Consider the following 23,561-nt stretch of genomic DNA (forward strand, 5'->3'; position numbering starts at 1 on the left):
GAAGCTCAACAAGGCCATGCACAAAGTGCTGCACCTGGGTCAGGGCAAGCCCAAGCATCAGAACAGACTGGGGAATGAGTGGACTGAGAGCAGCCACGTGGAGGACTTGGGAGGTACAGGTCAATGAAAAACCTGGACACAAGCTGGCAACACGTGCTCAAAGCCCAAAAAGCCCCAATCATATGCGGGGCTACATCAAAAGAAGCACAGCCAGGCGTCACAGGAGGCTTCTCTTGCTCTGCTCCACTCCCATGAGACCCCAGACCAAAAATTCCTATCGAAGTCCCATTACTGAAGCGTGTATTGAAAAAGAGGTTTGAATTTCTAGGGAGAATGTTCCCTAGAAATATCATTAGAGAGTGAAGTTTTGCCATAACTATTAAATTTATTTACAGGTTCAAATGTTTTATAATACCTTAGTTTACATAGTAGGGAACTTTGTATTACATTTTGTAGCAATATACAGTGATAAATAAAAGGAAAAAAACAATACTCATAATTAAATTTAACCTTTATTATTCCAAAAACAGATGCCAAATATGCAGTATATTTCTGTTTCCGATGGCATATTTCTAAAATACATGTACAACTGTAACTAGTCAGCCTAGGCATTTGGTATACTGTTTTATAACGTTTGGAAGTTCTCCCACGCTGCACGGGGATGTCACTATGCTAGCTGACAATGGAAAAATAAGCAAATAGAAAGTTATCCTAGTTTTGAAAGAAAAAAACGCATGTGATCTTAGTGGAAAACTAGGCTATAATCAAGCATTACACCCAGAAAATTCTAAAATATGTTAACTCTAGTTTTAAATGTAGTTACCAATTTCTATTCACACTTATTGGCACCGGCCCAACTATTTTCATCTCCAACGACGTTAACCTTCAACATTAACGTAATAATAAAGGCCTTCTCTGCAACAGAAGTTTATATTCCCAGGAGTCTACAACTAATTGTACAGAAAGATTATGATAAAGTTGTGTTACTCCTAAAAACCAGTTCCATGGGATCAGAAGAATACTGGCATATAATTGCTAGCAATCACTTCTACTTGATTGGAAACTGGTTTTTATTATGAGCCTAGAATTTCCAGACGTTCCTTGTAAGGGTCGGAAAAGAAGTTGTATTTCCCTAGTTCTACTGAACAGGACTGGGAATGTTATTTGAAACACAAGCTTCAAATGTTTTCTGAGCTACTTTCTAGTGAGCAATATTGTCCTCTTTGAAGAAATTCTTTGTTGGATTATCAAACGCTCATACATAGTATTAGCAGAAACTAATTCTGTAGAATCTCCAGCAGTATAAAAGCATTGTTATCAAATCACGTCCATCTACTGCAGTAATAAAAATTTTTTAAAGAATCTTGTCAGCAGCACATCAGAGGTTACAGGTATTTCTCTTATCCCTGCCATGGTTCTGCCCAAAACATGGTCCAAAGAGGTTTAGACATGTTTAGCCCGTTAATGGTTTTGCATCAAAATTCCTCTCCCAGCCATAAGTGTGTATTCTAACCCCAAGAGCACTGAGAAGACAATCACTAATATTTTAGTCTAACATGGAAATCTCATAATTCCCTTTAATAGAGATGCACTCTGTAGCTGCTTCACTTATACGGATATTCTGTTACATTTTTAAGTAAGTTTTCTTTAAAAGTGATCTCTAACCTCAAAACAGATTATGTAGTCTAACACTCATACTACTGATTTACTTGTCAATTCGTCACTACCCATAAAACCTTCCCTATTATATTACGGGGTTTCACTTCAAACACACCTGCTATGGTGTGACCCAGGAGCCTACGCCAAAACACACCAGTATATCTGCACATTTTTCTTCTCAGCTTCAACACGATTGACAAAACCAAACCACTGAATTCAACCCTGAGATTTATCTTTCTGAATAACTTCTTGTGGGAAGAGTAGATGGAGCAGAAGATGAGGAACCTGTTTTATTTTTGTGTCTTTTTCTGATGAGACACAATAGATAAGTAACAGAAGCTCACAAGAGACAGAAGAATCTTACCATGTCACTAATGCCATACACACATCAGGAAGGGAAAAAAAAGCTATGCTGCGTAAGACTACTGCATTGCTAGATGTACATTCTTCAGATTATCAGTTACTGGATCACACAAGTCATCATCTTACTTCTAGTTTTTTTCCCTCCAGAACAATTTGGATCTCTTTGGCATCCAAAGTCTCATATTTCAGTAAAGCTTCTGCTAAATTCTTGTGTTCTTTTGCATGAGTCTTCAAGATGTTCTTTGCTCGCTCATATGAGTCCTGAAATTTAAAAAAAAGGAAGGTAAAGGAAGGTTATTAAACTTTAGAACAAAAGTAACAGCAATATTCTATTTAAAAAGTTGTTTCTGGGTGAATACAGCTTGTGTTTAAAGTTGTGCCTTACATAGCACAGCTACCACAGCTCCTATCCCACAAAGATTTAAAAGCTAGCTGCCATAATTGCTCAAGAAAACATAGCTGTATGCCACCTTTGCATTTTGCAGAAGTTACACCTGAAAATAAAATCCAGAGACAAGCCTGAGTATTTTTATATATGACATAAGACACTTACAAGATCTGAAAAGGCACTTATCAAATATATTAAATGTTACATTATGGACAGTGTTACAGCATTCAAGAAATATTCCCTCAAAGCTTGAAGTTTTCAAAAGGTCATCAAACTCTCAAAGTATAATGTACTTCACAAAGCTGAGAGGTAGCCAACCAGTTATCAGTTGCTTCAAGTAGAAACACACTGGCAACATTATTAGCTTCGATTTTAACATTTAGTTCTACAGAGACAGACCAAGTCAGTTCAGAAACAGCTTCAGCAAAAAAAGTTTTTAGTGGTTTAGGTGTTATCAGATATAAATAATTCTCCCACCTGTACCAAACTAATTCCAAATACCAGAACAGAGATCTGGAAGTTCCAAGATAATTATATGATATAAACTTCCCTAAGCATCTGATTCTGATGCCTGCGTGTAACAGGATTCCCAACCAGATGACACTCTGAACTAATATGGCCATTTCTCTGTTTCTACAGAAAATGATTCAGCTGCAAGTTATGAAACGTGGGAGGAAAAGACAACATCAACATCTGTTCCAAAAAAAAAAAAACAAAAAAAAAAAAACCAAAAAACACCCACACCACTAGTTTTTTCCAGTGAATTAAATAGGCAAAATACAAATCCTTGTGTTTACACAAGAGGAAATGCTAAGGAACATACTAAGAACCCAACACCATCAACTTGTTATCCACTGCTCCTACATGACGATTTACAAAAAGCTTTGATATGAAGAGATTCAAAGTTGCAGCTACATTAAGTACTTGGGAATTACTTTCAACCACCTATGTTCTCTCACTAGTACACATTACAAATTCAATAATCAAGTGAGCTGATGCTCAAGTCCTCTCAAAAGAAATGCGTGAGACTGAAGGGAAGAATCTTACCCGCAGAAGTGTTCTTACTTCCTGTTCAATTGCGGACTGAGTTTCAGGGCTAACTTTTCCGGTGTCAGTATAGGTCATAACACCAAGCTAAACAAACAAACAAACAAACAAACAATCTTTTTGCCACTATTGCAATATAACACACAAACTACGCTGTAAGAGCTTCAGCACCCATTTCTTATACATGCAAACAAATAAAACAGTTAAAGAAATGTTTACTGAAGTGTTTGCAACAGAAGCAGCAAAACAAGAAGCATCTTCACGAACTGCATAGTCACGGCAGAGTTCTGTTTCCATAGGTCATAGTACAGAACCTTACATGTTTTCTTATTTAAAAAGAAAATCAAAGAGAAAGCAAGAACTTCAGACTGCTAGCACTTAGCAGACAATAACAACGACTAAAGAGGTTTCTTTAAAAGTATACAAAACTCAGTATTTGCCTTCTCCCTGCCCTACAGGTTAACAGTATCCTCAATTCTAAAAAGTTTGGGTTTAGTTTTTTTTCTGTAGACTTTAAAAAGTTTCAAGGTTATTTTGAGGTGAAAATCTTTCAAGCTGATTTTAAACTGTCAAATGAACAGCTTTTCTCACTGAGTTCTCTATAGCAGGGCCAATCGTAAGGCCTGAGTTATCTTCTTTTTCAACAGAACTACTTTGCCTTTTATCACTGACAGCCAGTTACACTGCATTTCCGTGTGCCATATCAGTATTTACAACAGGATGACGCGCTACCTTCTCACTCATTCCAAATCTAGTCACCATCAGTTTTGCAATTTTAGTAGCGTTGTCAAAATCACTGGAAGCTCCTAGAAAGCAAACAAATTTAAGTTAATTACTGACAGCAAGTTAAACACGTCTGCCCATAAGCTCTGATCAGAGATTCTAACTACTGATCAGCTGACCTGTTGTGATGTGATCACTTCCAAATATGAGCTCTTCCGCTACTCTTCCTCCCATGCAGACATCCATCTGTGCAAGCAACTGAGATCTAGTTTCACTCCATCTGTCATTTTCCGGGAGCAGAGATACCTGGAAGATACAGAACCATGGTCATGAAACAGAAGAAACACTGAAATAAATCACAGAATTGTCTAGGTTGGGAGAGACCTCCAAGATCACCAAGTCCAACCTCTGACCTAACACAAGTCCTCCACTAAAACATATCACTAAGCTCTACATTTAAACATCTTTTAAAGACCTCCAGGGATGGTGACTCAACCACTTCCCTGGGAAGCCTAAAGTATTCTTGTTCAAATCCATAGAGAATACAAATGCAACAACATGAACGCCCTGGGCTGCCTACGAGGCTATGCACTCATCAGGTTTGCTTGGGAAGTGCTTGGTCTACTAAGTGAAATAGCTTCCTTTGAGCCACCAGCATCACATAAAATTAAGCTACTTAAACCTTAAAATTAAGCTACTTAACACCAGAAACAGAACAATCTATTCTATCCATTTCTCCTTGTTCCCTACATTTGGGTTGAGCACAAATTAACTTCTTGCCTGGAGGATTCAGACCAGTGTTTTTCTTTACCTGAACACATTAACTTGCATAAAGTTGAGAAGAAACTGACATAATGAAAACCAGTTCTTCTATCCTGACAGTAGCTACACCAAGTACTTGGACAGAAAGCGAAAAATATCTATGCTGGAAAGAAGGTGACAATTAGGTTTTAAAAAAAGTCACATAGGACAAAGAACAACTTGATAAAGTATGTTTGTATTAAAAATACAGGTGAGCAGTGCTGCTACTTTTGGGTCCTTTAAACATTCTTTCAAGTCTTGCTCTTGAGTGCTGTTTTATGTTGAGTGCTGTATTTATGCAGCAGAATCAAACATTTCTTTCCTCATATATTTGAATTATTATATAAGCAAATGTGATCATATTACAAAATGAGGAGAGATTTGTATTACACAGAAAAGCCAGCTTTCCAAGCCTAAACTGAAAATTTCACTATATCCCAACATGCATTACAACTTAAGTACAACAAGAGCATTGTTAGCAAATTTCTCAACAACATTTAACAGTACATCAACAACAAATTCTAGAAATACCCACATGTCCGAGTGTTGTTCCTCGTGTCATGATCGTAGCCTTGTTGATTGGCATTGCATCCTTAGTGTAATACGCAATGATAGCATGGCCAGACTCGTGGTAAGCAGTGATGGTTTTATTTTTCTCATCAATTTCTACACTTCTACGTTCAGGCCCTTAAAGGAAGGGAAGCAAACTCATTCATACAGCTGACCACCATGATACACAGATTATACATACTCAAGAGTACAAAGTAGCCGTGGAACAGCATGCAAGCAAAATCTAAATCCTATTTTAAATCCAATCATTTTGCACTTAACGAGTGGTAGTTGATGTCTAAAATAAACATGACTCTGCAGTCATGCTCCTTTTAAAGGAGTACATCAAAATGAATTCAAGTATCTAAGGAAATCCCATCTCCCTTTTCAAGCATGAACAGACCAGATTTTGGTCTGAATCGTGCAGATGTTCCAAGTTTTGTGTTACTACATGGCAACTTTGTTGCATCTAGCTCTGGATTTCTGGTCATCTACTCTCCTCCACTTACTCCTAACAGAGGAATAGGAGCAAATCAAATCTGCATCTTGTCTTGCCTCTAGGCTCAAGTACAACATGCATCATTTTTGACAGAGTATCAAACAAGCCTTAATGAATGTATTTAATACTAGCTTGAATATACTAATTAGCCCCTGTTCTCAAATGTTATTCAGAACTAACTACACAGAGGATTTTTTTATTTTTTTTTTATAAAAACAACACCAAAAACCTTCCTTCTTCCGTAAAGTTTTAATCACACAACAAAATGTACTGTAACATATGTATGTCTTTTGTATATAAAAATCCTACCCATTAGAATTTTGTCCTTGGAGAATTCTAATTCTTTCATGGTTACCATATCTTTTCCATCAACAGCTGCCTTTAACGCAGCTTGATTTACAAGATTCTCAAGCTCTGCTCCAGAAAACCCTACTGTGCCTCGTGCAATTATTTCTGGATCAACGGCTGTGGGGGAAAAGAAAGAAAGTCATTAGGGACCATATTGTTCCTGAAAAAAACTTATATAATGAACAAGGAATGATCAAATTCTGAACATGAATCATTCTTTTAAAAATTGTCTGTTTAAATAACAACTTTCAGCTTTAGAAGAAATGAAGCTTAATGCTTAAGATACTATAACCCTATTGGGGGATGGAAAAAAACTGCCTCAGAAAACTGTCATAACACTATGTACTAGACAATTCTGTTTTTTTCTGAGGTACATAGTAAAGACAGTACTGCTACTGAAATAAAGGACTAAATACGTCAGTGGGTTGATCAAGTATGAACAGTTATATGAAGAGATATTACAATAGTGTATTTACTTACATTGATCATACTTTATTTTGTTTAGGTACCACTTCAAAATTTCTGTACGACCTCTTACATCAGGCTTGGGAACAGTAACTTGCATGTCAAAGCGACCAGGACGTATTAAAGCACTAAAGGAAAAAGATGATTTAATATTTTGGCTTAAAAAAGTCACGGTAAACTGTTACTAATAGATATGAGGAAGACAAATCCATCTGATCTTTCTAAAGACATCTACAAAGACATGTCTAGTGTGCAGACGCAAAGAACGCGTTTTCCTTGTTTGTATCTATAAAGTCAGATGAAAGTTTTATTACCGACCAATTTTAAGTGGTTTTGCATTTGTAAATACGGTAAACTACTATTGTCAGCAACTACTAAAATGCCTGGTAAACAAGGAATGTAACCAATCAATTTAAGTAGAAAAACTTGCAGAAGTTTTAGATTTTTAGAATCAGGTTGCTTATTTCTTGAGATTTATTTCAACAACCTTTTAAGTGCCAATATTCAAACTTTTCCAAGGGAAAACAAAACTCCAGCTGTAACACTGTAATACTTGGAAATTGTTGTGGAGTGAGGTTTTTCTTTTTTTATTTTTAATACACATACCATAAAAATGATTAATGCATTATACTCACTTATCTAATGCTTCAGGGAAGTTTGTTGCACCAATAATGACGACACCTTCATTAGGTTTAAAGCTGTATGAAAAAAAGGCCAAGAATGTGTTTTTATACAGAATGAATTACAGAGTACTAGAAAGCGGTCACAGATCATTTTAAATTTATATCCTTGAAAATGTTTTGAAAAGTTATGGAAAAAAAAAAAATCAATGGTGTCAAAGAAGAAAAAAAATCATGCAAACATTCAAAATACCAGTCAGCACCTTCTATGCCCTTAGAATCGAGATATTTACCCATCCATTTCGGCAAGAAGTTGATTAATGGTCTGTCTTGAATATGGATGCATCGGAGACTCAATTCTCTTCCCACCAACAGAGTCCAACTCATCAATAAATATAACACACGGTGCATTTGCTTTTGCTTCCCCTGACAAAAGAAAAATAGCTGAAAGACACTTCAACCACACAAAGTAGGAGAACGTGTATGGTGTAATTTAGGATTCTTGTTTTACATTCTTGTTTAGATTCTTGTTTGCCTATTACTCTTGCATTATGAAGTGTTATAGCATCACCAGAACCATCCCAATTTTAGCCTTCCAGAATGAAATATATTTTTGAAATGAAGCAATGCAAAGAAGTGAGTTCTTCCTCTCTGTATATGCTTGTATATTCTAATGGTAAAAAAAAAAAAATATACTAGTGGAGTAGATTAAGAAAGCCATCCTATCTTCTACCAACCCATACAACAGTTTATTTAATAGGCTCAGGTACAAAACATTAACCTATTAAATAAAAATAATGTGAAATGCTATGGGTCTTATTTTTAACTGGCTTATTTTAATATAGCGTGCTTTTTATCTGACAGTGAAAAACACCACCCTCTAGCATACCAGTATTATTAACAGAAAGAGAAGCACATTTTAAGGTGCAATACATCCACTACATTTTGATCCCCTTCCAGATGAAGAAAGCCACATTTCTTCTACAAATGCAAACCACCTACATTATCAGTGCCTGACACTCAGTCCTAAATGTAAGAGAAGTTGGACTTTCCCCCAACACCCTTTGTATTATTACTTATTTGACTATTTAAAACAGAAAACGTGTTTAGATTGATAGTTTGCATAGGAGAGACAACTAAATTTTATTATAAAGTGCATTATTCAGGGCCTGTTGATGGGAGTGCAAAAGGAAACCTGAGGTGAGTGCTACACTGTGATGCTATATTAAAGCTCTAAATCAGGAAAAAAAAAAGAGAGAATATAAAACTGAGGGAAATTCCTGAAATGGTTAACACTATTTTTATCTTAAATTTTAAATATTTACTTTAAATTTACAGTGATTTACATTTTACAATAGCTAAATGACAAATTAAAAAAATCCATTTGGTTTATAGAACATTACAGCTGTGATTAAATAACTTCTCAGAGTATTGTAAGAGTTACAGTTTTTGCTACAATTGCATTCTGCCCACTAGCAAGTTTCTACAGTTAGTTGCTGCTCATGGAAATCTAAGTCACGTACACACTGACTACTTGATCTTGCATGTTAAAAGATTTCAAAACCACAAATACTTCACGTACTGAATAGGCTCCGGATGCGACTAGCTCCTACACCAACAAACATCTCATCAAACTCTGACCCAGATGCATAATAAAATGGAACATCAGCTTCACCAGCTACAGCTCGGGCAAGAAGAGTTTTGCCAGTTCCAGGTGGTCCAACTAACAAAATACCTAAAAGAAAATAAATGAGAGAAAAAAAGTCATCAACATATTAAAAACACCAAAACCACATAGTCTTACTATACAGGTATGGGTCTTCCATGCATTAAAAGAAATTTACATTTGCTTCAAAAACTTAACATCCTGTTGCAGATCCTGCTCATTACTTGCAGTTTGAAGTAGTTTCCTTTAAAAGATCTAGATACATTCTGAACCACATTTAAACAACGACAAAAAAGTCTTGTAAGACTATTGAATAACAGCACAAACCAGAATTATTCCACAAAGTTATCGCTGAGTTTAGCAGCTGAATCCCTAATAGTCTATTCTTCATATTGGATGTTTATCAAGATAACACAAGTCTAACAAAAACATAAGAAAGGATTTAGTCTATTAACAGCGAGAGGAAAGGAAAAAGTCATTCCTGTCTGCCACCTGACCTGGGAATGTATGTCACAATATATTTGTCAGATTTTCAAGCACATGAGAAAAATCAATTATGGATAATCACCTACGTTTTGCTTAAACATTAAAAGGTTATCAGCAAGAAACTGGGGTGGGGAGAGGGCGATGGAATTTGTCAGATTTTTTTTCAAGATTAATTAATTTGAAGATTTTTGAGACCTTTTTTTGCTTTATCTTGGGCAAGCATTTAGATTAAATTAATGTTACACATACTTATCAAATGAGATAATGTAGAACAGAATTTAAACTTTTGGTCACAGGAACCTATTAACTTTAAAAAAATATATCCTCCTATGGACACTAAAAGAAAGAGACCTAGAAAACCTACGGCTACATCAAGTTCTGTTCCAAAAGTACATCAATACCTGCTATACATAAATTTATCAGTAAATATTTTTGAAATACTATGTGTGTTCAGTGACACGTCAGATACCTCAAATCTTCTGTAAGAGTGGTGACCAATTTTTACACGTAGGGAAACTGACAGTAAGACAGAAAGCATGCAACATAACTGCCTTAAACAAAGAAAACACTTCATTTAAGAGTGTTCTCAAAGAAACTTTCACAATACTCTTTGAAGAGGCATTTGTTCCTCAAATAGTTTAAACAAGGAAATCTACTACCACTAACATTTTTTTCTTACTATTTAATAAATCAAATAACTGTTTAATGTTTAAACAAATAAATGTTTAATGATTCATTTAAACATTATTTTACTATTTACTTTATATTTGGGGAAAAGTAAATGAAACAGTGGTATTTATTATCAGTTTGGTCATATGCTTTTTTGATTCCCCAAAAGAAAAAAATGCTCAGAGATAAGGTTGTAAATTAGTCATTCAAAATAGAACAAACATAGCCATGGCTACAAATGGATTTTCACATCTGCTGAGCAATGGTTCTTACCTTTTGGAAGTTTACCTCCTAGTACGGTAAATTTATGTGGGTTTTTCAGGAATTCTACGACTTCCTGCAATTCTTGTTTAGCTTCTTCAACCTACATAGTGAAAACATACCAAGAAATATCAATAAACATTTATAAAATACTCCATCTTTTTTGTAGATGACCTTTGTATTAAAAGACTCAGACAAGTTTATTTGAATAAAAATACATAGCAGAAAGTGGAGATAAAACTGTATCACAATTTGTGTTGATACAAAGTGTCTATAAGTTAACCTGTTTCCTACAACCCTTTATATGACTCAGTAAAGAATAAAGTTAATAAAACAAGGAATAACTGAACAGTTCAAGACCAGACCTGACCAACAAGGTAAATACGGAATCAAAAGTCCTGTGTCAGTATATTAGACTAATTAGTTAAAAAGACAAAGCTATACATTCATTTAAGGGGAAGGTCCTCATTTTGCTACCAACAGCCAAAGAAGAGTTGAACAGAAATAAAGATGAACCTACATACTTATGGCTTGACTTTCAAAACTCAACTATCTGCTATTCTAGCCTTCAAAATTTAACAAGTTGAGAGTGCACCTTTTACAAAGTATTAAATGCCTCAAGGATATAAAATAACACTAGAGTACTGAAAACCTCCCTGGTGTTGAGTAGTCAAAATATACATAAGGCTTCTTTCTCAAGCACTCAGGGTTAAGTATGTGAAAAAGCAATTACCAGGTCTTAAAACTGAACTGGTTTTCTTTCAAATACAAAACAAACACACAAAGTCAGAGAAAACTATAGGTTATGCCTTGGAGAAAAGTCGGTATGAAGTTCTACTTCGATTCAAGCACCTTGAGAAAGCTTGGGTGCAGGGAGAAAAGCAAAGCAATCAAGTCAGTTACTCAAGATTGCACTGCTTCTCTACTTCACAAAAATGGCAAATGTTATTCTATTATTCATATCTTTGTTCATTTTAATTTTAAGATTTCAGGCATATCCAAATATGAGAGATCTGTCTTTTAAAACAGTTCGTAAAAAGAAGTTCCTTTAACAGGGTAAGGCATTCTTCATGCTCACAAAGATGATTCAAAAAGAATTTTCACACGATTAACTTTTGAACTTACCCCTTTCACATGCTCAAAGGTAACATTTTTCAGCTGGATTGGATCAACTGCTGCATCAAAGATACTTGATGTTCGAAAGCGTACTAATAGCAAACAGCAGAAGAGGAAGAGCAAAATTTACACATGAAGTCATTTTGTTCCAAGACTCTACTTTGTACATGAATGCATATGTTAAGCCTCCACCTTTATATCTGGCCTTTTAAAAAGCAATGTTTCCATTTACAAATGTAAGCAAGAATAAAATATATTTTAAAAAACCCTTTGAAGAATTTTCGGTTAATTCAGTGGTAAGTGCTTTTAGGTCACTTGTAGTGCAGAAAGCTCTGCATCCAGAAACAGGTACACAAAAACAGTTTGCCCTCAATGTTTCTGCACATACCAAAATCTTCATGAGACCAGATCACAGCTCAACACAAAACTGAAGTTCTCCATTTGCATTAATTCAGCCTTTGATCATTCTTGTATTTCCACCAGATTTTTCATGATGGCAATTGGCCATGCAAATACCAACTAGGCTGTGACTACAAATAAAAATCAAACCATTTTGCCTACGCTGACCTAGGTAACACATCATCTAAATTCAAAGACAAATACGATCTATGAACAACCAGACTCCTCTGCTGGTTCCATGCAATTATTTCATTAAAAGAATACAAGAATACTAAAAGCTAACTTTGTATTCATAAACATTTTGTAACATTACTGTTTAAAAGACTGTAGCCAAAAGCAGGAAACAACTTTTTCATTAGTACACTGAAATATTATCCTAAATCAATCATGTCAAAACACATTTAATTTGAACTACACCCACTGGAAGTACAATGCAAGTAAAAGAGTTTCAAAAGAAAGTTAACTTACCAGCATCAGAAAAGGAGCCTTTCCCAGGTAAAAATGAGGAATATATAGCAAGATAAAAACAAAGAACAAAGAGAAAGAAAGAAAGCAAACGTGATCTTCTCAAAGAATCTGCAAAAAGAAAACAAAGACAAATTTTAAAATAGGCTGGGATAAACCACTTTTTGAATGCAAAAACAAAATACATGAACTAAAACAACTTACCGAGTGTTTTTTGCAGGAATACCTGTGCTTTCAAAAAGCCTTCTGCAAAACCAGTTTTAAAAGCATCCTGGTGTGCCTCTGGGATGTTTTTTGTTTTCATTAGCGTATCCAAGTTCTCAACATCAATTCTTCGCTTTCTCAGGATAAAACCCTAAAATGATTTCCATAACAATGTTGGGGTAAACTCAGTTTTGATATGTATTTATTTATACTTATTTATTTATATATACTTATTTATTTATACTTATTTATTTATATATACTTATTTATTTATACTTATTTATTTTGATATGTATATTATTTATATGTATTTATTTATACTTATTACCTTAACAGCATTGTTGAGGGGGAGAAAGAACATCTAATTCAGGTGGTGTGGAATTAGACAACAGAGGGTAGTAGTTTGAGCATTAAATCACTGTGGTGCCAGCAGGGTCATCCTGATTTTTGCTCTGAGCAGATAATGTTCAGAGCCCCAAACAACAGACATAGCCTAAGACAGCCTTGCACACAACTAGCTTTGTATGCAGAATTCAGTGGGAGTTATTAGCTTAACCTTCTTCCTTCTTGAAATCAACTTAGGTTACTTCCAAACATGAAGTATCTTCAAAGTATAGTTTTGATAGAGCTTGGTCACCCTACCAAATTTAAGAGCAACACTGCATGGAACTAGCTCTTGCGTATCTTCATTGTATACCTAGACCATAGGTTAAATCATGTATGCCTAAAAGAACGGGAGAGTTCAAAGAAATTTTAAACATAAAACAAGAACACTCTTTAATTAGCCTGACTTCTGTACAACCAATTAGAAGCAAAGAGTGCCTCAGTTAGTTTGGTTTTGATAAGTGCCTGGCTACCCCAAGTCTGGAGAGTCAATTGCTAAATTAAATGTATACAAGTGAGTTTTTAACTCGTCAAAACAACCACATTAAAATTTCTGCACCTTAAACAGACAGTTGCCACAAATAAGTCTATCCTTAAAGCACCAATCACATGCTGTATTACTTTTTTTTTTAAAGTTAAACTAATTGTATTCTTGTTTCAATTAATGCTTCATTTGACTCCAAGCTATTTTAAACACAGCCACAATAACAGAATACGGATAATTTCATTTCTAAATCAGTGTTTTCACTTTTAAATTACTACCCTAAAAGTTGAAACTATCTTTACAGTCATGACACATGAGGTAAATTGTGTATTAGTGAGAAAATAGTATGTTGTCATTTACTTCAAGCTTTAGAGTTAAGAAACTTTTTTACAATAGTAAAACAGAACACTTTTGCTAAATTGTGGAGATTCATTCAAGAGAAAGAGATGGTCTATAAAGCCCTATACAACCAGATAATGCTACTTGTATTTACCTTCAGAAGTGAAGGAAGTGAGTTCTTTGTTTCGGTGAATTGCTCAGATGTTGACTGCAAACGTCTTGCTCTTGATCGCAAAGTCTTAAAGCTCCGTGATTGTATGTAAACTTCAAAAACAGAAAGTTTAGAACTATCCATTACTACCACTACAATACTAGTAATAACCAAAAAATACGAAATTTCAAGAACTGTAATATGAGAAAGACTTTATCCTGATCAAACCGAATATAATCTACCCAAAATATTCAAGGTAGAAAGCAAAGAGAATTGCAGACAGCAATCTACTTAAGATGCCTGACCAACAAAAAAATCACCACACACAAAATTGTATGAAGACACTTTTGGATCTAAAAAAATACACTGTATAAACCAGCACATTTTAGTTCTGTGTTAAGCAACACTGAACACTTATACTCCGAGCTGTCAAGTATGTTACTTAATGTTTAAGAATGCTTTTTTTCCATAACTTTTTTTTTTGTGAAAATAATCAGGAGCTCACTTTGTGAACTACAGATAATCGATGAACCCTGTCATCGCTGTCTCCAGGAACAGAACAGATATACACATTAATTAAATCCAGGCATGCTGACAAACATGAAATGTTTGAAAGCTAATCCAGAAGGATGGGAATGAAGATTCATGCTCTAAAACAAGCTTTGTCTAAAAGTTCAGCTAAAAAGGTGCCCTGAAGAGAACTAGAAGGGCTTAGACCTGGTAACATATTGCTCAAATACAAAAAAAGTCTTCACAATTTACAGCGCTAATACCAATTCAAAGGCTCTTTCTGGAAACTTACTAATATTTTCTGGGTTAGTCCTCTTTAAAACAAAAGGGGCAAAGAAAAACCTTCCCAGAATAAAAATATGTTATAAAGAAAACAAAGTACAGTTTAGTGTTTCATACCTGGCCAACACCTAAGGTCTGAACAGAAATTTTGGAGGGGATTAGGATGCCGTCTGTACAAACATGATGAGCGCAAAACACTAAAGACATCCCCAAAACCTGTAGAAATATAATATCAAAATGTAAACACAACCTATGGCAACTAAACATTACTTCTCACCCAAGTTGTTTTTAGTTTCTTAAATATTAATTTTATTTTAGCACAATCCTTGAAGAACCTGTAATTAAACAAATTAACCCATTACCAGTCCTCGGACATCAGTCCTCTGCTCTTCCTCCCAGATGTAGTACCGCATAGGCAGTATCTCAATCATCATCTACATACTTTTTCTAACACATTTCTGGGCATATTTATGATGCCCTCACTGCCTGTGTTTAAGACTAATCCTAACAAAACATCTTTAAAGAAACATGTTTCATTTTTTTTCCCAGCAAATAAATACTCTTAATGGCCAGTTAACAGTCTGCCATCACAAATTCACTTTTCCTTAGTGCTCATGTAGCGTTGCTTCAAACAAAAAAGGAATAGCTTTACATAAACTGGAGATGTTCGTGAATGCGTTATGCTAGTAGATGAGCAAAATCTACTTTATTCTATTGGTGAAGCAAACGGGTGACAAAATTCATAGCTCAGACTCATCACTAATAGAATATGTGCTACATATTCTATAGAATATTGTGCTACAGCTGAGTTTAGAAAAATTTAACAACCACCTACTTCAAGTCTGAAATTTAAGAAATTATTCCAAAATTTGGGTTCAAATCTCTAAAGATAATTTTTTAAAATCCCATGATTCAAGAAGCACCACTCTACCGACAGCCTGTACACAATAAAGAAGATATTAGTAGTCTCTTTACTAGACGTTTTATTAAACACTTTTGAACTACAAGTTATCTACAGCACTAGAAATTAAACTACAGAAGAACAGTGTTCACCTTCATAATTTAATTTTATTGACTCTCATTAGCACTTGACTCCAAAACATACCATGCTTATTTTCAAAGAAGGACTCAGCAGAGACGTATGATGTATGCCACGGCGAAGAGACTTTGTTTTCTGTGTAGTAGCCAGGAAGCAGCCGGTTCACGAGTTCTCTGAACTGGTTAGGTTTCAAATCAGACAATCCCAGATCTCTTAAATTAAATACAGACTGCAAAACAGAGATAAGTGATCAAAATTTACTTAATTTAGATGGGAAAAAATGAGAATAACAAAGTCAATTGTAAAATGTAAGTGCTGCATCGAGCCAAGAAGTTCAGACAAACAACAATTTCATAAGTGAAGAGAACAATGAAAGGAAACAATTAAAGAACATTTGCTATTGTCAATACAAAGTAACTTTTTCATATGCATACGTTGATATTTTCATTAACAGCATACATTTACGGCAAGTAAATTTTCTTCCCAATTCACTCTTTTAATACTTCCCATGGCTGTAGCAGGCACAGGAAAAAAATGCTTTTCCAATTCATTCTCATATTTATGACAAAGACTAGAGAGTGTGAGGGGGGAGATGTACAAGTAATATCCACTTATTATTTCATTCAAGTGGGCAAAAGACAAAATCCCACACACCACCTCTTTTTCTTTCCCTGCAAAAACTTGCTAGAGCAAATTTAGCAGAAACCTGAAGACCAGATGCTTAGAAACTATACCCAGAGTTCAACCTTTAAAAGCCATGAGGTGGGAAGACACAATGAAAGGCAAAAATTTGTACTTAGGAGAGTGTAGGAACTAGGATCTGGAATTCCTTACAAAAAAAAAAAAATACAAAAAAATACAAAAAAGCAAGAGGTAACATACATCTGCTTGAGTTACGAAAGCAGTGATCTTGATTAAGTTATTTTTAACATTGTATTTTTCAGATAGGTATTTTAAAAACATGCTTATGAAAACATTTTTCCTATTGGCTTGGACCATTTAAAATATCTATTAGCCTCTTGATGCAACCTCTGCACTAGACTTCAGGTTTTCTTAACCAAGAAATAACTACATGACGAGCTATTCAAAATGTTTCTGCCATGGAATTTAATTTGGTAGTTAGAACATTATGGATATTTTCATTTTTCCTAAATCATTTTTATGTAAGCTTTATGTTGTTCTACTTTTTAAGATGAAACTAACATGGAGATTTACATGAAAAACACTTGAAAGATGTGAAAAGTTGAAGCCACTTTAAAACAGACATCTAGATGCATCTACAGTATCACCCTACTGAAAGGGTAAGAAATTCTTAAACTATAAACGCAGTATTCTGTTTAAAGACCACTTCTACTCAAGAAAAAAGTACATTTTTAAACACCATTTACACACAATGTGAAGGAGTAGATCAAGCCTTCCTACATCAGCTTAGTAATTGTTTAGAAAATTACTGCAATACTACTGGGGGAGATGGGTGTAAGAAGATTTAAAAAAAAAAGATAAACCCACAGAAAACTCTACAGAAAAATGTTTTCTACAACCCTTCAGAAGATGTTACTACCCCCGCATAGAGGTTTAACTTCATACTATAGAGACCTCGTGGCCTCAAATAATGACTTTTGCCATTCCGCTAGTTCAACTTTATTCGGTATTACAACTGCACATACTGTGTCAATATTTGGTGACTTTAAAGTTGAGCTTAACCTTTACTTAAACTTAGGTTTATTACAGTCTAATTAACTTGTTTTTAAGAACATCCTTTAAAAATAAAGTTCCTTTCATTGGTAGCATTTTTTCAAATTATTGTTTTCATACTTTTGTCATGACAGAAAGAAACAAACCAGTACATGACGAATTTAAGAGGAAGAATTAAAAGAAAAAAAAAAAAACTCTTTAATTAAAGGGCAGATCCTCCTGCTGAGTAGACAGATAAATACAAAACTGAATAGATGAAATATGCTTTTAGTTCCATGCAAAAATCCAAGTCTCCTGCTGAAATCACTTCTTGCCACCAGAAGCAAATACCCCTGTATTCATGAAGAATCACAAAACAAGGATAACAAGTACAATTATGGAATCTGTGCCAATTTCCAGATTTTGATAGTTAGTTGTAGAGACTCCACGTTTTTCCTCACAATCATCTTAGTCATAACGTTGCAAGAAATTATTTGAAAAAAATAGCAAGATCTAACTCTACCTTGCATCCTCTGTATTCTGTGTTTTCAGCATTACGAACAAGAGCTGATGTCAAAAGAAAAGCCCACAAATATGATATTTAATCTACCAGAATCCCTCAACAAGTTTTAAGTTTCAGACAGTTTTCTCCAAAGCAGTGATGAAACACTTTCCTAGAACTCAGGCTGAAAAGATAATAGCAGGTTTACTAACAGAAAAGGTATTTTGTTACTTGGCAGCAAAAAGCATTAAGTGGAAACAGATTCACTCCAGTTTTGAAAGTCATTACTGAGATAGGTACTAGCTGCATTTTCTTCTTATTAATAACATACAGAATTTTTGTACTATCCTTACCGCCAAAGCACTGACTTAAGTCCTGTCAATAAAGTTATATTTTATCTGTTAAGATTCTGTTGCATTTAGTCCCATTACACTGTTTTTTAAAAATGAATCAAACATGAAATTCACTTAAATTGGCATTACACAGATCGAATTCAGTTATAAGCAAACCACATATTTTCCAAAAGTTTTCAGTACCTCACTGTTCTGAGGATCATGCTCTGACGAGGAGTCCCTCTGGGCAGGCTGTAAGGATGCTGTGCTGGCAGTAGTAGTGGAGCTTTTTGGTGAATGAAAGGCATTGATAAGGTGACTCAGAGGAACGGTAGCCTGTGCAAATAAAATAAATTAAGGATTTAAGTTTCCTTTAAACAATTTAAACATATTTTCATTCCAAACCACAAGTTAGAATTACATATCTTGTACTCTGCCTTTTAACTGAGGATTGCATAATAAACAACATGTTCTTAGTTTCAACACTACAGTGTTAGCTGACACATCTAATTATAGGGGAAAAAAAAAAAGAAAGTTTAAATATGTGTGACAAATTAGAAGCTCAAAAAACTTGGATGAGGAAAATAAAGGCCACATTTCCTGGTTTTCAAACACAAGAATAGTTTAAGTAAAATAATCACTAGATTTTTTCAAATACAGAAGCAGGAACAGATCATCAACATTTAGGTGACAGAGGCTGTCCTCATTGTCATATAAGACAATGTTCAGTTAAAAAAAAGACAACTTCTTATGGATTCTTGCTAGAATAGTAAGGAAACAAAATTGCTACTATAATTAATACTTTCCCTTCAGGAATGTCAGGATTATCCCTTAGGATCTCACTTTAGCAACATAGCTAAGCACCAACCTAGCCTACACAAAGTGCACACATGCATCACAGTTAATTCTGCAGTTCAGCAACACTCAGTCATCCCAGCGACACCATCTCATGAAGAACTACAAGATGCCCAGGTGTGCCAGTACCAGGGCTCCTCTAGCAGATGACTCTGTCCGCTGTGAACACAGGGTCCAAGTAATTGCAACACTTCCAAAACGCCCCAGTGTCAGCGCGTGTCACTAGGTAACAAGAGCTGGGCTGCAGCTCCTGCTGCTGGAACAGCGCCTTGCCATTCCTGATTAAGCCTCTGCTATGATTACAAAACACATAAAATACCATACACAGGAATACAAAAGAAGAAAAAGAACACAGACATAGCTGCATGACGTGTAAAGTCCCTGAGAATCAGTTGTGCAGAGTTAAACTCCGGAAGCTTGCAGTAAAACTATAAAGCCAAAGCTGGCACCCTAGTGACTCACCAGGCCTCCTCACGTATTTCCCACTACAAAAGTGCAGAGTGACACATTCCTGAGAATTGCATCACGCCTCCTCTCAATTTCAGGGCACCAGCAAGGCAATTAGCACGGTCCCCACATCTGGAAGGAGCTATCAAAGCCCACAGCGGACACTGTAACGCGCCAATCCCGCTAGCACAAAGCAGAAGAATAAAACCACTGGCTCAGACCAAAGCCAGTGCAACCCACCAGTCCCATCCTACCCCCTGACTGACGAAAGATGCCTTTCCAGTTGCATCCAGACCCTTTCCTATAACAAATAATTAAAGGACTTTTCCTTCACCACCTCACCGCATTTCTACGCCGTTTCTTTTTAACTTCCGCAGCAACCCGCCACAACTAACTGCACAACTTCGCTTCAGCTTGCACCCCCTCGGTTCCACCCCAAAAACGAGTAATAAGAGATGACACCTCTAAGGTTAGCTCTTCACCTCTGATCCCACGAGGCGACACCGTGCCCTCCTCTCCCCTATACCAAGAGGTTTGGGGACCCTTCTCCCCCCAGTACTGAGAGGTCTGTGGGGCTTTTCACCCCCCCGAAATACCGAGTGCTCTGTAGGGCCCTTCTCCCCCACAAGCCACGATCGACACCCGGCGCGGCTCTGAGGGCAGTCCAGCGCCCCGCAGCCCCCTCACGCCCCCCTTCTGCCCCCCAGAAACGCGCTGCGCTCCCCCAGCCGCTCCCCACAGCCCCCAAACACCGCCATCCCCGCACCGCGAAGGGGTAGCGCGGCCTGCGGCTGCTCTCCACTCTACCCCCACCTCATCCCCACCTGAGGCTGCACGGTGGAGAAGGAAAACATCCTCCCGAGGGGCGGCGGCGGCGACCACCACAAGCCCCCCCCCCCCCGTCCTCCTCCCGGCCCCGGCAGCAGGAGGGCCCGGCTCGGCGGCAAAATGGCCGCCCCCTGCCGCCGCCGGCAGCGCCCAGCCCCGGAGCGCCCTCGGAAGCGGCTGATGGTGGAAAAGCTTCCGGAGCGCTCCTCCCTCACAAAAGGGACGCCCGGCAACCGGCCCGAACCTTCCTAATCTCCTGGGGGCGCTGCTGGCGTCATCTGGAGCCCAAATAACAGGACGGCTGGGCAAAAAAACCGTTACGGAGCTGGGTTGAACGCTGCCTCCAGGCTGCAGCCGTGTGGTGCCCAGAGCGGGATGTGCGCGGAGGGCTGCTCATGAGGGTGGCAGCAGCAGCAGCAGCGTAGCCCCTAGACACGGAGGAAAATCATAGAATTATTAAGGTTGGAAAAGACTTCCGAGATCATCTGGTCCAACCATCCCTCTACCACCAATGTCACCCGCTAAACCATGTCCCCAAGCACCACGTCCAATCTTTCCTTGAACACCCCAGGGATGGTGACTCCACCACCTCCCTGGGCAACCCGCCCCAACCCCTGTCTGCTCTTTCTGAGAAGAAATGTCTACTGATTTCCAACCTACACCTCCCCTGGCATACGTTGAGGCTATTCCCTCTAGTCCTATCACTGGTTACCTGTGAGAGGAGGCTGACCCCTAGTTCCCCACAGCTTCCTTTCAGGTAGTCATAGAGAGCAGTAAGGTCTCCCCCGAGTCTTCTCCAGACTAAATGCTGGCCACACGGCCCGCTGGAGCTGCTACATCAAAAACACTCAGGCAGTTAACCTGTTCTTTGCTCCAGGCTGCCACTGGTACCTAACCCTGCCTGTTTAGGCCCTCTCTGGTACCGTTATATTGCACACCTATCCGAAGTTCACATTCCCTATTACAGTTGAGTCTACATGGTTCAAGATCAGAAGTTAACTTTGGTATTTAAGGAAAAGGTGTTAAAAACATGTCAGCCCCACAGACAATCAATGGCCAAGGGTTTTGCAAGGTTGTCTGTCGGTAAGGTGACAGCCCTTACAACCACTACCTGCGATGCCATTCTGAAGTAATGAAAATATTTTTCAGGAACTTGGAGTACACAGCATATAGAAAGAAATTTTCACAAATTAAGATATGTATCAATAACCTAAATATTGTTACTCACATTCAGTTAGAATGTAATCTAAATGTTATGGGCACATCTATATATGGCAGAAATTCATCTTTGATACTGATCTTTTTTCTCTACCTTGTGCTATCTTTCCATGTTCACACCAATTACTTTTGGTTCTTTACTATCATTTTTTTTCTTTCTGAACTGCTGTGAAGAACTGCTGTTCTTCACTGTTGCTCCTTTCCTCACAAAGAGCACTGTTCCACACCTGCCTACACAGATCTGCATCAGCAAAGCCACAGTGCTGCCTCCCCTAGCTTTCGTGCATCTCCCAGCTGCTTTCCACTAGCACTCACACGATAACAGACGTGTCAGCAAGATGATTTGGTAGAAACCTCACCCAACAATATAAAAAAGGCAATCAACATTCATGTGGATCCACCCCATTTAGTTTTCCACCCAGCTGATATTGCTTCAGGGGAAGGGAGGGTCCTTTCCCAGGCTGGCTCAGTGGAGTAACATGCTGATGGACTATATGGTCCCACCAGGGGTGTGACTATCAGAATATGATGCCACCAAAAGGGGCAATCCCTCCTTGCTGTCAGCTCTGCTTTTCTGATGAAATTGCTGCTGACAAGAGATGACAGCTAAACTAATGCTAAAGATTTAAATGACAAACACAGGCAATGATAAACTGATAACATTAGAGAAAGTTTATTTAAAAGGTTGTTTTGTACATTTGCACATTAAATTCTCACTCCACAAGTACAAGCAAGACTTCAGTGTGCAGTGTCAGATTATAAGTGATATACGCATCTGAAAGAGCGACAAACTACTAGAGACCCATAGTTCTGTGTTAACCTCTTATGGGGACAGCTCTTTGCCAATGCTGAGACTGCAACAGAGCAATTATGATTAGTAGAAATTAATTAACGGCAATGTAAATGCGATGGCAAAATAAAAACAACAGGGTGAAGGATAAAAAAACAAGAGAACAGCTGAGAGCAGTAAAACTGGTAAACACTGATGACCTTAAAGCTAAGAGCAGAAGGCCTCTGCTCTGATAAGGCTATATCACAGATGGCTTGTCAGAAGGCCATACTCTGATAACAGGAGGGTGGCCACAAGGTCACAGTGCATTGCATATGCTATTCCCGTTCCTACTGCCACAACGGGAAGGCAGAATGTAGCGATGGAGATAAGCAAACAAACACACGGCAACCCTGCCTGCAGATAATGGAAGCATTTAGTAACAAGAATTGGAGGGAGACAACAGATCACAACATAGTAGTTCCTGACTATAGAAAAGCTGTCCAGAAAGCAGTTTGTCATCAGCAGTCCAGAGGAAGCCAAGAAACAGCAAAGACTCAGCAGTGGTAGGGGGGATTTGACAGGCAGCGTGCTGTGGCACACGAGTGATCCTGACTGCACCACTTCACTCTTGCTGCTTGCCAATATGCAAGTATGAGAAAACACATGCATGAAGCATAACTGAAAATGAGCATGTGGGACCAAAATCCATTGTTTCTTTCCAAATAAGTATTACCTTCCAGTTCCTTCATGGGTCACACTACACTCAAATTCCTACACCTTTAGCACCTCACAGAAATCCAGAGGATATCTGTTCCTCCAAGTACCAACCTACTTCCAAATGAGAAATCTAGATGTCAGTTGTTAGTTACATGGACTAACAATGACCTTTGACAGTTTGTCATGATGAATTTTCATTAAAAGACAAGCAAGCAAACAGCAACAAAAACCACAGCACCAAATAACAGAACAAAGTGTGTGTGTGTTTTTGTTTTGTTTTGTTTTTCAATTGCTATATA

The 23,561-nt window shown here is 37.3% G+C and overlaps 1 protein-coding gene across 1 annotated transcript; it reads right to left on the reverse strand.

Moving 5' to 3' along the window:
* Positions 1 to 493: 493 nt before the first annotated feature.
* On the reverse strand, positions 494 to 20,717 carry YME1L1 (YME1 like 1 ATPase). Its single transcript, XM_068673654.1, has 19 exons — positions 20,552 to 20,717; positions 18,630 to 18,761; positions 15,984 to 16,146; positions 14,996 to 15,094; positions 14,090 to 14,199; positions 12,729 to 12,879; positions 12,528 to 12,635; positions 11,670 to 11,752; positions 10,557 to 10,647; positions 9,045 to 9,197; positions 7,756 to 7,888; positions 7,478 to 7,540; positions 6,858 to 6,970; positions 6,339 to 6,494; positions 5,517 to 5,668; positions 4,360 to 4,486; positions 4,190 to 4,263; positions 3,458 to 3,544; positions 494 to 2,283 (listed from the first exon to the last, which is right to left on the reverse strand). The coding sequence occupies exons 1-19, from the start codon at positions 20,579 to 20,581 to the stop codon at positions 2,140 to 2,142; spliced, it is 2,169 nt and encodes a 722-aa protein (XP_068529755.1). The 5' UTR covers positions 20,582 to 20,717; the 3' UTR covers positions 494 to 2,139.
* Between the last annotated feature and the right edge of the window lie 2,844 nt (positions 20,718 to 23,561).

Source organism: Anas acuta, chromosome 2 (genome assembly GCF_963932015.1).
Source record: "Anas acuta chromosome 2, bAnaAcu1.1, whole genome shotgun sequence".
NCBI lineage: Eukaryota > Metazoa > Chordata > Aves > Anseriformes > Anatidae > Anas > Anas acuta.